Source organism: Sus scrofa, chromosome 11, assembly GCF_054392235.1.
Source record: "Sus scrofa isolate SSC_HxYL_T2T_F1_AM1 chromosome 11, Sscrofa_HxYL_maternal_Yorkshire_Landrace_v2.0, whole genome shotgun sequence".
Classification (NCBI taxonomy): domain Eukaryota; kingdom Metazoa; phylum Chordata; class Mammalia; order Artiodactyla; family Suidae; genus Sus; species Sus scrofa.
Genome location: NC_139393.1, coordinates 56,895,403 through 56,909,961, shown reverse-complemented (window position 1 = coordinate 56,909,961; position 14,559 = coordinate 56,895,403). Strand labels below are relative to the sequence as shown.

Genomic DNA, 14,559 nt, shown 5'->3' with positions numbered 1-14,559 from the left:
CAGTAGGACCTCATTACTTACCCTTTCTAAATGTAATAGTTTGCATCTACGAACCCCCAACTCCTAGTCCATCCCCCTTGGCAACCACAAGTCTGTTCTCCATGTCTGTGAGTCTGTTTCTGTTTTGTAGATAAGTTCATTTGTGCTGTATCTTAGATTCCACATTATCACATGGTATTTGTTTTTCTCTTACTTCACTTAGTATGGGTCTCTCTAGCTCCATCCATGTTGCTGCAAATGGCATTATTTTATTTTCTTTTATGGCTGAGTAGTATTCCATTATATGTGTGTATACGTGTGCATGATATACACACACACCTCATCTTCTTTCTGCATTTGTCTATCAATGGACATTTAGGTTGCTTCCATGTCTTGGCTATTATTGAGAATGGTGTGCTGCTATGAACATTGGGGTACATGTATCTTTTTGAATGATAGTTTTCTCCAGATATGTGCCCAGGGGTAGGATTGCTGGATCATATGGAAACTCTACTTGTAGTTTTCTGAGGAACCTCCATATTATTCTCCACAGTGGCTGTGCCAATTTATATTCCCACTAACAGTGAAGGAGGGTTCTCTTTTCTCCACACCCTCTCTAATATTTGTTATTTGTAGACTTTCTAATGATGGCCATTCTGACCAGTGTGAGGTGGTACCTCGCTGTAGTTTTGATTTGCATTTCTCTAATAATTAGCAATGTTGAGGCATGCTTTTTAAAAAATAATAATCTCTAATGACCTTTGAGAGAAGGTCAACATTAGAACTTAACATTAAAGCCTCTAACCTTTCCATGGCACTTTCAAGTGAAAAGTGTTCCAATATATATCAACTATAGTGTAATGCTAATACTCTATTTTACTGACCCTGAGAAAGTATTTCAAGTTCAACCCTCATAAAATACTGAAATAGCCACTGACAGTATTCATCCACAAATGTGTTTCTGGGTAAGCTGCTCCCTGGGTTTTTAGTGACCTTCCTAAGTGGGACCCAAACCCCACTGCAAAACGAAAACCTTGCATCTCTTATCCCGAGTCTTTGAGAGAAAGAAAGAGGGAAGGCAGAATATTCACATGTGTAAAACAAGACACAAATAAACGCTGTGCTGGAGCACAGCAACAAAGCTTTCCTAACGGAGAAGTGTATAGACATGGCATTTGTACTGTTGATGTTGCACAGTCATGCGTGACCTGATATTGCTGAAATAGTCTTTATTTTGGAACATTCCAAAACAGTGGTGTACACAGTAACAAATATTAGCTCATTTACCATAAGAAAGCATTCATTAGTGCAACTGGATTTTGTAAAAGGTCTATCAAAAAGATTTATTTGCTTTAAAATGCATTCATTTCCAGAAGCATTGTTAATAAAACATTACAGTTTCATCCTTTGTAATAAAGTATTGAAAATCAAGTGGTACAGTAGCAAACATTGCAGGTATTAAGTGCAATGAGCCCGTGATGCTATTACAAATAGGAAACCCATGGATGACAATAAATTAACGATGAAAACAAGACCATTTCACTCTGCCGTCTGGCTGGCTGTCTCCTTGCAAGGCTTCAGATTATGTTGTGCTCATTCAACATAAAATTATGTCTCTCAAATTGTATGATGGATTTTTGATGATAGATCCCTAGAGCTAAAAAAATAGTACCTTACCACAAAAATATTTTTATGGCACAAAATTTAAGTTGTTCCATCGTGGTTCACAGAGGTGTAAAAAGAAATAGGCACAAAAAATAAAATTCCTGTAAACTATAAAAAAGTAAATTTCAAAGCATACATTATAGAACCTAGTTGTAAATGTGCAATGTATGAAAATACAGAACATGTGAGGGGAAGATGTTTAGAACACGTAAGTAAATTGAACGAGTTAACCTTAAAACAAACTCATATGGCAAAGAAAGCATTGTTGATACATTTCAATTCTCTCAAAAAGGATTCAGGTACATAGCAGTTCTACCAAAACCTCCTAGCTCTAAGCGTCCCAATACTGCAACCACGGATTGGTGACTGTTGCAGTATCTCAGGCCAATACTTAAGTGCAATAATTAGTCTCTGGTGATTGGTCCGTTGAAAAACAATGCAGTAAGTATGTGAAAATGCAAAAGGGAAAGACTATCCTGACATCTGCTGTTACCCAGCCAGCTGGGTAACACGACCCTCATTTCCACTCCCTTCCCGCGCATCAGGGGTACAGAAAACTGCATCAGTAGCAACCATCTCTCCAGTTCCCATCCCTCAGAGTGCTGAGTGAAGACAGGGGCTTTGGAGGCTGAAGGAAACTACAAAGGGATGAAAAAAAGGAAACAACTTGTTAGGAATCCCACGAGGCACATCACCCCCGCAGAGTGCCTCTCCGATGCTTGCGCCAGGTGACAACAGGCTGGCACTTCCCAAACATGCCTTGTGTGTCTGAGCCTTCAACAGGCTCGTCTGCTGGAAACCCAGATCTGGGCACGCCGCCGCCCACGTTATGGGGTGTACCAGCAGATTTGCAGCGTATGTGGAAAATGATCAATACTCGTAGTGTGTAAAGAATATTTTTAAATCAGAAAAAGGTCAGCTCATAGAAAAATGGCCTAAGGACATAAATGGCTCCTTCACTGAATTACATGGAAAAATTTTCAGTTGTACCAATAGCCAAAGGTTTGTCTACTACATTGGCATCGAATTTGAAAGGAATTGTAATACTCAGTGTTTGCCTAAGTTTGGGGGAACAGACCTTCTCATAGTCTGGCAGTGGCAGCCTTCTACCAGGTTAGTGTGGAGACATATATCCAAAGATAAAATGGACTGTCCACAATACATCAAATAATTGTGCATGTTTGATGTACAGAAGTTATTGTGAAAATTCAGCCATAAACACAACACAGCCCTGCATTTATTGGGGAAGAGTAAGCCAGAATTTGAACAAACATGCGCCAAAATGATTTCTATCTGGGTAGCAGGATTATTTACTTTTCTGTGTCTTACAGTAGTTTCCAAATTTACTTTTTGATCTGAGAACCTATTTATCAGAAAATAAAAGCTATTTATACTTACCCAATGCATAAAGAGAAGCCACTTGTTTCCCACAATCCCTTTAAAACTTTTGACCATGATTCCCTTCCCCCTCCTCCCTCAAATCCTAATTTCCTGTAATAGCCTGTGAATTTACTTCCCTCATTCTCATCTTCTAATCTGCCTTCAACTCAATTTTAAGGAACTGTTTGTAATCATAAAGCACTTCAGGATATCCAGTTCAAGAAGGGTCCGCCAGGACCATGAGCTCATTTAACACGTGCCCTGCAAACTCTGTGGAGTTTTGAAAAAAAAAGTTCCCTGGAACACACCAAACTTAGCAACAATAAGAAAGCCCAATTAAACATCACTAAGATGCTTTAAAAATCTTGAGTGTAGGGGAAAGGTGCAGGCATGTGCATTTGCCTAACAACATGTTTGCCTATTTTGATAAAAAAATTGATTTGGGAGTTCCCATTGTGATGTAGCAGAAACAAATCCAACTAGGAACATGAGGTTGCGAGTTCGATCCCTGGCCTTGCTCAGTGGGTTAAGGATCCAATGTTGCTGTGAGCTGTGGTGTAGGTTGCAGACACAGCTTTGATCCTGAGTTGCTTGGCTTAGGTGGTAGCTGTAGTTCCGAACTGACCCCTAGCCTGGGAACTTCCATATGCTGCAGGTGCCACCCTAAAAAAAAAAAAAAAAAAGAACATTGATTCAAAAAAGATGAGCAGTTCTTCCCTGCCCTGGGAATAGTCCTTGGCATCAGGGGTGTACACTAGTCCCAGAAGCAACTACCCCGCTTCCTGCAGCTTCCGTGCTACTGGGAAGTCAGCCCAAAGTCGTTAAGTAGGTGGTGATAAAGGCTGTGGGTAACAGATGGGGAAGGGGACAGGGAGGAATTTGAATTTGCAGGAGCTGCAATCCTGGAAGGAGGCACCACCTGAGCAAAGATCTGAAGGAGGGACAGTGGGCCATGCGGGTGGGGCTAGCTGGGAAGTTAAAGCAAAAGCAAAGAGTGGAGTGCTGCAGGAGCAAGGGGAGGTGGGATCAGACAGGGGCGGACCCCACAGGGACAGCCCCTCCCCACCACCCCCCAGTGTGCCAGAGGCGGGACAGACAGCTGGGGCTGGTCTGGGACAGAGAAGAAGGTGAGGTGGTTCCCAGAGCGGTTTCTATTCTAATCGCACACTGCAGGTGAGGGTACGGAAAAGGACACGGGTTCTCACCTTCTGACGGGTTGTGCAATTTTGCTCCGAGGCAGGTTACTCCCATTTATTGCCAGAGAGGGTCTTGGGAGTGCGCTGCGGCCCATTATGCCAGAAGCTGCGGCTTTGCTGGGGGTGGGAATCCCCGTGGGAGAGTAGAGCTGGAGGCCGTTGGACAAAGGCAGGCTACTGCTGCCTTGCACAGTTGGACTCACATAGGCTGTGGCTTTAAGAGGCTGTCGGACAGACACTGGGAAATGCCCCACACTGTGGATTCTGTGCTGAAGCTGTCCTGGTGACGGAACTGGGAGAGGAAAGAACATGCACATGAGAGAAAATGTCTACACTACCTACACTGGGCTACGTTCAAAAAAGCTGAGACTACCTGTCTGCAAGGGTTATGCGTGTGCATAAGTATATACTGTGTGTATACACTGTGTGTGTAAAGACAAATGCAATACGGGCTCCAGACTGCATCTTGTTTTGGAAAATTCTACTTCTTGACAAGAGTCTACTATGTCAGCAACATATCTGAGTGCCTGACTATGTTCAGAAGCCAGCGGGAACCACGACTTCCTTGCCTTTGACAAACGCGGTCATCTCTGAGTTCTCCCAGGATTTCCTTCTTGCTCGCTTGGGAGACACTGGGATTTCTCGATGGGTGCACTGGGGATGTTTCATGAAAATAAGGGGACAACGTCATGGCAATAATTACAGAAAGGAAGACAGAGGTGGCTTCAGTAGGTACAAAAAGCTTATAACAGAATAGTTCTTAGAGTATTTTCACCATGACATTCACTTATCTCGAAGGGTTGGTGGGAAGACTAAATGAGTCAATCCACAGAACGCCTTGTAGCGGCCCCTGGCGCTTAGTGACTCTCCACAAGTGCTGCTATTATTCTCTTGAAAACAGCAGCAGAACCTGTGAAATGAAGGGAGCTCTCTGGGGAAGAGCCCTTAAAAAGTTCATCAATATGCTGGCCCAACACTGAGCGCTATTTCACACTGGAAAATAATGAACTGGTTTGTTTGTTTTAATGTTTATAATGCTCTTCTCCAGAGGAAAAAATCTGAATCACAAATTTAACAAAAACTTGTACATACAATGCTGCTGTTTGCTTACTGATCACTCTAGCCTTTGCTGCCAAGTACAGCTGTGGTTCAAATGAAACAGAAACAGACCGGACCCTATTTTCTCAAATAGTTTAACTGGTTTTGAACTTATGCATAAAATATACACTAGGTATCTCTTCTATAAAAAGAAGTGGGGAGAAAGACAAAACGTCTGTGGTTTTACTTAATATCTCTTGAAAATGTTTCCTTAAATTAGTTTTGCTCAAGTATGTATTAAGTGACATCTACATGTAGGAATGCTGATGTATGAGTATAGTACCCAAACATTCAATGAAAAATGAGGTCCATGGAAGAGTTGGCTCTGAAACCTATCAAGTTTGGGGCACAGGGAGGTCGTGGCTCACCGGAAACAAACCCAACTAGTATCCATGAGGATGGCCTTGCTCGGGGGGTTAAGGATCTGGTGGTGCCATGAGCTGTGGTGTAGGTCGCAGACGTAGCTCAGAACCCGAGTTGCTGTGGCTGTGGTGTAGGCTGGCAGCTGCTGCTCTGATTTGACCCCTAGTCTGGGAACTTCCATATGGTGCAGGTGCAACCCTAAAAAGCAAAAAAAAAAAAGTTTGGGGGACACAGTGAACTTGTGCTGGTTGCTATGTCATCTCTAGGATCCTTTCTAGCCATGACTGTTTCAACATATTGGCTCATCAGTTGCAACAAACGTACCACACTAGTGTAAGCTGTTTAAAATGGGGGCAATGGAAGGAGAGGAAGGGGGAATGTGGGGGCTATATGGGAATGATATGCTTCCCACTCAGTTTTTCTGTAAACCTGAAAGTGCTCAAAAAATAAGTTGTAAGTGAATAGGGCTACAAACCACTCACTCTGGGTGCAGATTTAAGGTTGCTGGCCCTTGGCCAGCACCCTCTGAACACATTCAGGCCTCTCGGGTTCAGGTGTGTCAATACTGGGACTGTGACCTTGACTCTGCCTCCCAGGGGGTCAGGCTCAGACTTAAGCCCAACTACCCATATTGACAATATGAGCAGGAAGATGGGAATTTTGCCCCACAGAAGTGAAAATGCACATAGACTGAACTCACTGAGCTGCTCGTTACTGCGTAGAACAGATGGAGAATGAATGACAGACTGAGGGTCAAAATGAAGTAGTTAAGTCCTAATTTAGACACACAAAAATATAACTTCATTTGTGGGGAAAGGCTATGGACTGATGGCAAACAAGGCCAAAGTGACAGCTAGACAGAGTAAGTGTACTTTCTTCAGAGTAAAAATATCAAGTAAACAGCTAGAACGAGGCAGATCTGCAAAGAAAATATTTCTGTATGATGAGTGGACGAATCAATCAATCACCATTTGGTGCTTCTGCTGTCTCTGGATATAAAGGATTACAGATAATTTACTCACAGTGACATAGGCACTCTTGAAATACTACTCAATTATAATAATGAAATACAAAAAAGTCAAAAAGAAAAAGTTTCCTTTTATGTTCTTAAGAGAAATGAAAAAGTAAGGTATTTTTCTAATGGTGTTATAGCTGATTAAAAATTACAAAAGAGTGAAAAGTTGTCATACTTACTACAAGACTGTATTCTTGAAATTCCATTTGCAGCTCCATGCAAGCTGGAGTCAAAACTCTGACTATTTCGCACGGTAACTGGGGAACTAACGTTGCTACTAACGGCAGTGGTACTTGGCATCCGGGCTAGATTAGGCATACTTCTTCGGAGCTTATCTATAAGAGAAAAGAATTTTACTAAGTTAACAACCACAGGTTTTATACCAATTAAAACACTGTATTTCAGGAGTTCCTGTTGTGGCTCAGTGGGGTAAAGATGTTTTCTCCTGAGGACGCAGGTTTAATCCCTGGCCTCGCCCAGTGGGATAAAGATCCGTTGCTGCCTAGGTCTCAGATGCAGCTCAGATCTGGTGTTGCCCTCTTGTAGGCCCCAGCTGCAGCTCTGATTCACTGCTGACCTGGGAACATCCATATGCTATACATGCGGCCATAAAAAAAAAAAAAAAAAAAAAATTAAAAAAAACCCCTACTTTCAAAAGTAAATACAGAGGAGAGGGGATTAAGATGTCAGAGCAGAAGGACTGGAGCTCATCTTCTCTCATAAAAGCAACAAAATTACAACCAACTGCTGAACAACCTTCAACAAAATAGACTAGCAACTATCAAAAAAGATATCCTACTCCAGAAGACAGAGGAGGCGGCCACATCAACCTACTCCAGAAGACAAAGAGAAGGCCACGTCAAATTGGTAGGGGGGATTTACCCCATACCCACCAGGGAGGTGGCTCACAGACTGGAAAGTAACTGTATATTGCAGAGGCTCAACCACAGGAGTGAAAGTTCTGAGACCCACATCAGTTTCCCAGGCCTGGGACTCTATTCTTGGGAGGAGGAGCCCCCAGAGCATTTGGCACTGAGGATCAGCAGGGCTTGTGCTCAGGAGCGCCGTGGAACTGGGGGAAACAGAGACTCCACTGTTGAGAGGTGCCCATGTGCACTGGGTCCCAGGGCAAAGCAAAGACTCCATAGGAATCTGTGTCAGACCTGTCTGTGGTTCTTGGAGGCTCTCCTGGGAAAAAAAGGGCATGATTGTGGCTCGTTGTGGGGGAGGGATATTGGAGGCAAAGGTCTTGGGAATAATCATCAGCGTGAATTCCTCTACAGGTGGCCATTTTTGAAAAATCATCCATAGAGGCTGAGAAACCCCAAGGCAAACAAACTGGGTGGGAACATAGCTCCACCCATCAGCAAAGAGGCTGCCTAAAGACTTCCAAGGCACTCTAATCACACCCAGAGACAAAGCCCCACCCACCAGAGGGATAGAATCAGCTCCACCTACCAGTGGGCAGGCACTAGTCTCTCCCATCAGGGAAGCCTAAGCAAGCTCCCATACCAACTTCAGCCACAAGGAGGGCAGACATCAGAAGTAAGGAAAGCTACAACCCTATTATCTGCATAAAGGAAACCACACCAAAAATGAAAAAGCAGAGAATTATGACTCACATAAGGAACAAGACAAAAAACCAGAAAAAAAGCTAAGTGATCTGGGAATTATCCATGAAAAAGATTTAGACTGATGATAGTGAAGATGACTGAAGATCTGGGAAATAAACTGGAGGCAAAGATTGATAAATTGCAAGAAACACTGAGCAAAGAAACAGAAGATTTAATGATGCAATCCCTATCAAATTACCAAAGACATTTTTCACAGAACTTGAACGAAATATTTTAAAGTTTGTTTGGAAGCACAGAAGACCCAGAAAAGCCAAAGACATCCTGAAAAAGAAAAAAGGAGCTGGAGGAATCAGGCTCCCTGACTTCAGACTATACTACAAAGCTACAGTCATTAAAACGCATGGTACTGGCACAAAGACAGACATTAAAGATCAGTGGAACAGGACAGAAAGCCCAGAATTAAACCCATGCACTAATCAACTAGTCTATGACAAAGGAGGCAAGAATATACAATGGAGAAAAAGACAGCCTCTTCAGTCAGTGATGCTGGGAAAACTGGACAGCCACATGTAAAATAATGAAATTACAACCCTTCCTAACACCATACACAAAAATAAACTCAAAATGGACTAAAGGCCTAGATACCAGATACTATAAAACTCCTAGAGGAAAACAGAGGCCAAACATTCTCCAACATAAATGACATCAACATCTTGTCAGAACCACCTCTTAAGAGTAATGACAATAAAAACAAAAATAAACAAATGGGACCTAATTAAACTTAAAAGTTTCTGCACAGCAAAACAAACCCTAAACAAAATGAAGACAAGCCACAGAATGGGAGAAAATCTTTGCAAGTGAATCAACTGACAAGGGATTAATCTCCAAAATTTATAAACACCTCCTACAGCTCAATACCAAAAAAACAAACAACCTTATCAAAAAATGGGCAGAAGATATAAACAGAAAATTCTCCAAAGAAGACATACAGATGGCCAAAAAATACATGAAAAGATGTTCAAAATCACACTCATTATTAGAAAAATGCAAATCAAAACCACTATGAGGTACCACCTTACACCAGCCAGAATGGCCATCATAAAAAAGGCTACAAACAGTCAGTGATGGAGAGGGTTTGAGGAAAAAGGAACCCTATTACACTGTTGGTGAGAATGTAAATTGGTGCAACCACTGTGGAAAGCAGTATGGAGATTCCTCAGAAAATTAAAAAAAGAATTACCATTTGACACAGCAATTCCACTCCTGGGCATCCATCCAGAGAAAACCATGACTCAAAAAGATACATGTACTCTAATGTTCACTGCAGCACTATATACAATAGCCAAGACATGGAAACAACTTAAATGCCCATCAACAGTGGAGTGGATAAAGAAAAGGTGGTACATACACAGAATGGAATATTACTCAGCCATTAAAAAGAAAGAAATAATGGCATTTTTAGCAACATGGATGGACCTAGAAATTATTATGCTAAGTGAAGTCATTCAGACAATGAGACACCAACATCAAATGCTATCACTTACATGTGGAATCTAAAAAAGACACAATGAACTTCTTTGCAGAACAGATACTGACTGAAAAACTTATGGTTTCCAAATGAGACAGGTTGGTGGGTAGGGGGGATGCACTGAGGGTTTGGGATGGAAATGCCTTAAAATTTGTGATGAATGTTGTATACCTATAAATGTAATAAATTTCATTAATTAAAAAAGATAGGTATTTAAAAACAATAAAACAGTGACTTAAAAAAATAATAAAAAAATAATTGCTACCTGGAGAGAAAAAAAAAGACATAGAAGATTTAAAATTAAGCAAGCAGAGATGTAAAACACAATAACTGAAATAAAAAATTCATTAGAAGGAACCAACAGCAGAATGCAGGAGGCAGAAAAATGAATAAGCGAGGTGGAGGACAGACTAGTGGAAATCACTGATGCAGAAAGAAAAGAGAAAAAGGGTTGAAAAGAAATCAAGACAGTCTCAGGGAACTCTGGGATAATAAACACACCAACATCTGTATTCTAGGGGTGCCAGAAGAAGAGAGAGAGAAAAGGCCAGAGAAAATATTTGAAGAGCTAATAGCTGAAAACTTCCCTAACGTGGGAAAGGAATCACTCACTCACCTACAGGAAGTACCATATAAAATAAACCCAAGGAGGAACACCTCAAGACACATATTAATCAAACTGACTAAAATTAAAGACAGAGAAAATATTGAAAGCAGGTAGGGAACAGAAACAAATAACATACGAGGAAACCCTGACAAGGTTAGCAGCAGATTTTTCAGCAGAAACTCTGCAGGCCAAAGGCAGTGGCACAAAATGGTTAAAGTGATGAAAAGAAAAAACCTCCAACCAAGATTACTTTACCCAGCAAGGCTCTCATTCATATTTGAAGGAGAAATGAAAAGCTTTACACACAAGCAAAAACTAAGAGAATTCAGCAACTTTAAAACAGCTTTACAACAAATACTAAAGGAACTTCTCTAGGTGGAAAAGAAAAAGCCCACAACTAGAAACAAAAATAGTACGAATGACATGGCTCACCAGTAAAGGCATACATACAGTAAAGGTAGGAAATCATCTACAAACAAATATGCTACCAAAACCAGAAATCACGAGAAGGAGGGTACAAATGCAGGAAACTGGGGACTCATTTACAATTAAGAGACCAACAACTGAAAACAACCTTGTATATATATAGACTCCTATATAAAAACTTCATGGTAACTTCAATCCAAAAATGTACAATAGATACACACAAAAAAATAATCCAAATACAACACTAAAGATAGTCATCAAACCACAAGAAAAGAGAAGATGGGAAGAAAAAAGACCAACAAAAACAAATGCAAAATAGTTAATAAAATAAGAATATACATATCAGTAATTACCTTAAATCTAAATGGACTAAATACCCCAACCAAAAGACACAGACTGGCTGAATGGATACAAAAATAAGACCCGTGTATTTGTTGTCTTCAAGAGACGCACTTTAGTTCTATGGACACATACAAATTGAAAGTGAGAGGATGGAAGAAAATATTCCATGCAAACAGAAAATCAAAAGAAAGCTGGAGTAGCAATACTCATATCAGACAGAACAGACTTCAAAGAATATTATAAGAGAACAAAAAGGACATTAGATAATGATCAAAGATAAATCCAAGAAGATACAGCAGCTGTAAATATCTATGCACCCAACATAGGATCACCTCAATATATAAGGCAACTGCTAACAATCCTAAAAGGAGGAATTGAGAATAACACAGTAATAGCAGGGAACTTTAACACCCCACTTATAGCAATAGTGAGATCATCCAGACAGAAAATCAACAAGGAAACACAGGCCTTAAATGCTGCATTAAAGTAGATAAACTTAATAGATATTTATAGAACATTCCATCCAAAAGCAGCAGAATACACATTCTTCTCGAGTGCACGTGGAACATTCTCTAGGATAGATCACATTCTTGGCCACAAATCAAGCCTCGGTAACTTTAAGAAAACTGAAATCATATCAACCATCTTTTCTGACCACAATGCTACATGACTGGAAATGAACAAGAAAAAAACTGCAAAAAACACAAACACGTGGAGACTAAAGAACATGCTACTAAACAACACATGGATCACTGAAGAAATCAAAGAGGAAATTAAGAAATACCTAGAAGCAAATGATAACAAAGACACAACAATCCAAAACTTATGGGATGCAGCAAAGAGAGAAGTTCTAAGAGGAAAGTTTATAGCAATACAAGCCTACCTCAGGATAAAAGAAAAAGCTCAAATAAACAGTCTAACATTACACCTAAAGTAACTAGAGAAAGAAGAAGAGACAAAACCCAATGTTAGCAGAAAAAAAGAAATCATAAAGATCAGAGCAGAAATCAATGAAATAGAAATGAAGAAAACCATAGACAAGATCAATGAAATGAAAAGCTGGTTCTTTGAAAAAAATCAACAAAACTGATAAACCCTTAGTCAGACTCATCAAGAAAAAAAGAGAACTCAAATTCATAAAATTAGAAAAATCATAAAATTAGAAATGAAAATGGAGAAGTTAAAATGGACTTCACAGAAATATGAAGGATCATAAGAGACTACTACAAGCAAATATATGTTGATAAAATGTACAACCTACAAGAAATGGATAAATTCTTAGAAAAGTAAAAAGATGAATGGATCAATCACAGGTACTGAAACTGAAACTATGATTAAAAAACTTCCAACAAAAAAAAGTCCAGGACCAGATGGTTTCACAGGTCCTAACTCCTGTGAAGAGCTAACACCTATCCTTCTGAAACTCTTCCAAAAAATTGCAGAGGAAGGAACACTCCCAAACTCATTCTATGAGGCCACCATCACCCTGATACCAAAACTAGATAAAGATACCACAAAAAAGAAAATTACAGGCCAATATCACTGATGAACATATATGCAAAATCCTCAACAAAATACTAGCAAAAGCAAATCCAAGGATACATTAAAATGATCTTACACCATGATCAAGTGGGATTTAACTCAGGGTTGCAAGGATTCGTCAATATCCACAACTCAATCAGTGTGGTATAGCACATTAACAAACTGAAGAATAAACACCATGTGATCCTCTTAATAGGTGCAGAAAAAAGTTTTGGCAAAATTCAACATCCATTTCTGATTAAAAAAGAAAAACCTTCAGAAAGTGAGCATAGAGGGAACCTACCTCAACATAATAAAGCCATATATGACAAACCCACAGCTAACTTCATTCTCAGTGGTGAAAAGCTGAAAGAATTCCCACTGGAATCAGGAACAAGACAAGGATGTCTGCTTTCGTGACTACTATTCAACATAGTTTTGGAAGTCCTAGGCACAGCAATGAGAGAAGTAAAAGAAATAAAAGGAATCCACATTGGAAAGGAAGAAGTAAAACTATCACTGTTTGCAGATGACGTGATACTATACCTAGAAAATACTAAAGACACTACCAGAAAATTGTTAGAGCTCATCAATGAATTTGCTGAAGTTGCAGGGTATAAAATTAATACACAGAAATCAACTGCATTTCTACATCTCTATATACTAACAATAAAAGATGAGAAAGAGAAATTAGGGAAACAATCCTATTTACCATCGCATCAAAAAGAATAAAATGCCTAGGAATAAACCTACCTAAAGAGACAAGACTTGTGCTCTGAAAACTTTAAGACGTTGATGAAAGGAATCAAAGATGACACAAACAGACAGAAAGATATACCATGCTCCTGGACTGGAAGAATTAATATTGTCAAAATGACTATACTACCCAAGGCAATTCACAGATTCAATGCCATTCCTATCAAATTATCAAATGGCATTTTTCACAGAACTAGAACAAAATACTTTTAAGTTTGGAGGCAAAAAAGACCCAGAATAGCCAAAGACATCCTGAGAAAGAAAAATGAAGCTGGAGGAATCAGGCTCCTGGACTTCAGACTACACCACAAAGCTACAGTCATCAAAATCATATGGTACTGGCACAAAAACAGAAATACAGATTGGTGGAACAGGATAGAATGCCCAGTATTAAACCCCCACACCTATGGCCAACTAATCCATGACAAAGGAGGCAAGAAAATACAGTGGAGAAAAGACAGTCCCTTCAATAAGTGCTGTGGGAAAACTAGACAGCTACATGTAAAAGAATGAAATTAGAACTCTTCCTAACACCATACACAGAAATAAACTCAAAATGGATTAAAGACCTAAATATAAGACAAGATATTATAAAACTCTTAGAGGAAAACAGGCTGAACACTCTCTGACATAATCCACAGCAATATCTTCTCAGATCCATTTCCTAGATTAATGACAATAAAAACAACAATAAACAAATGGGACCTAATTAAAAGCTTCTGCACAGCAAAGGAAACCCTAAACAAAATGAAAAGACAAACCAGAGAATAGGAGAAGGTATTTGCAAATCAATCGACTGACAAGGGAGTAATCTCCAATATGTATAAACACCTCCTCAGGTCACTGCGCGCGCACACACACACACCAAAACCTATGAAAAAATGGTCAGAAGAAAAAAAAATGGGCAGAGATCTAAACAGGCAATTCTCCAAAGACGATATATAAATGGTAAAAAAAAAAAAAAATTAAAAGATGTTCAACGTCACTCATTATTAGAGACATGCAAATCAAAACTACACTGAGGTACCACCTCACACCAGCCAGAATGGCCATCATCAAAAAGGCTACAAACAATCAGTGCTGGAGAGGGTGTGAGGAAAAAGGCACCC

At 39.8% G+C, this 14,559-nt stretch overlaps 1 protein-coding gene across 2 annotated transcripts in view; it reads right to left on the bottom strand.

Moving 5' to 3' along the window:
- Positions 1 to 1,296: 1,296 nt before the first annotated feature.
- Positions 1,297 to 14,559, bottom strand: part of SLAIN1 (SLAIN motif family member 1) — a 78,734-nt gene continuing 65,471 nt past the window's right edge. For both annotated transcript variants that reach the window (XM_021065765.2, XM_021065766.2), the window contains 3 exons: positions 6,876 to 7,031; positions 4,230 to 4,512; positions 1,297 to 2,282 (listed from right to left, as the gene is read on the bottom strand). In XM_021065765.2, coding sequence (XP_020921424.2) covers positions 2,207 to 2,282; positions 4,230 to 4,512; positions 6,876 to 7,031 — 515 coding nt within the window. In that variant the 3' untranslated portion in view covers positions 1,297 to 2,206. The remainder of the gene's footprint in view (positions 2,283 to 4,229; positions 4,513 to 6,875; positions 7,032 to 14,559) is intronic.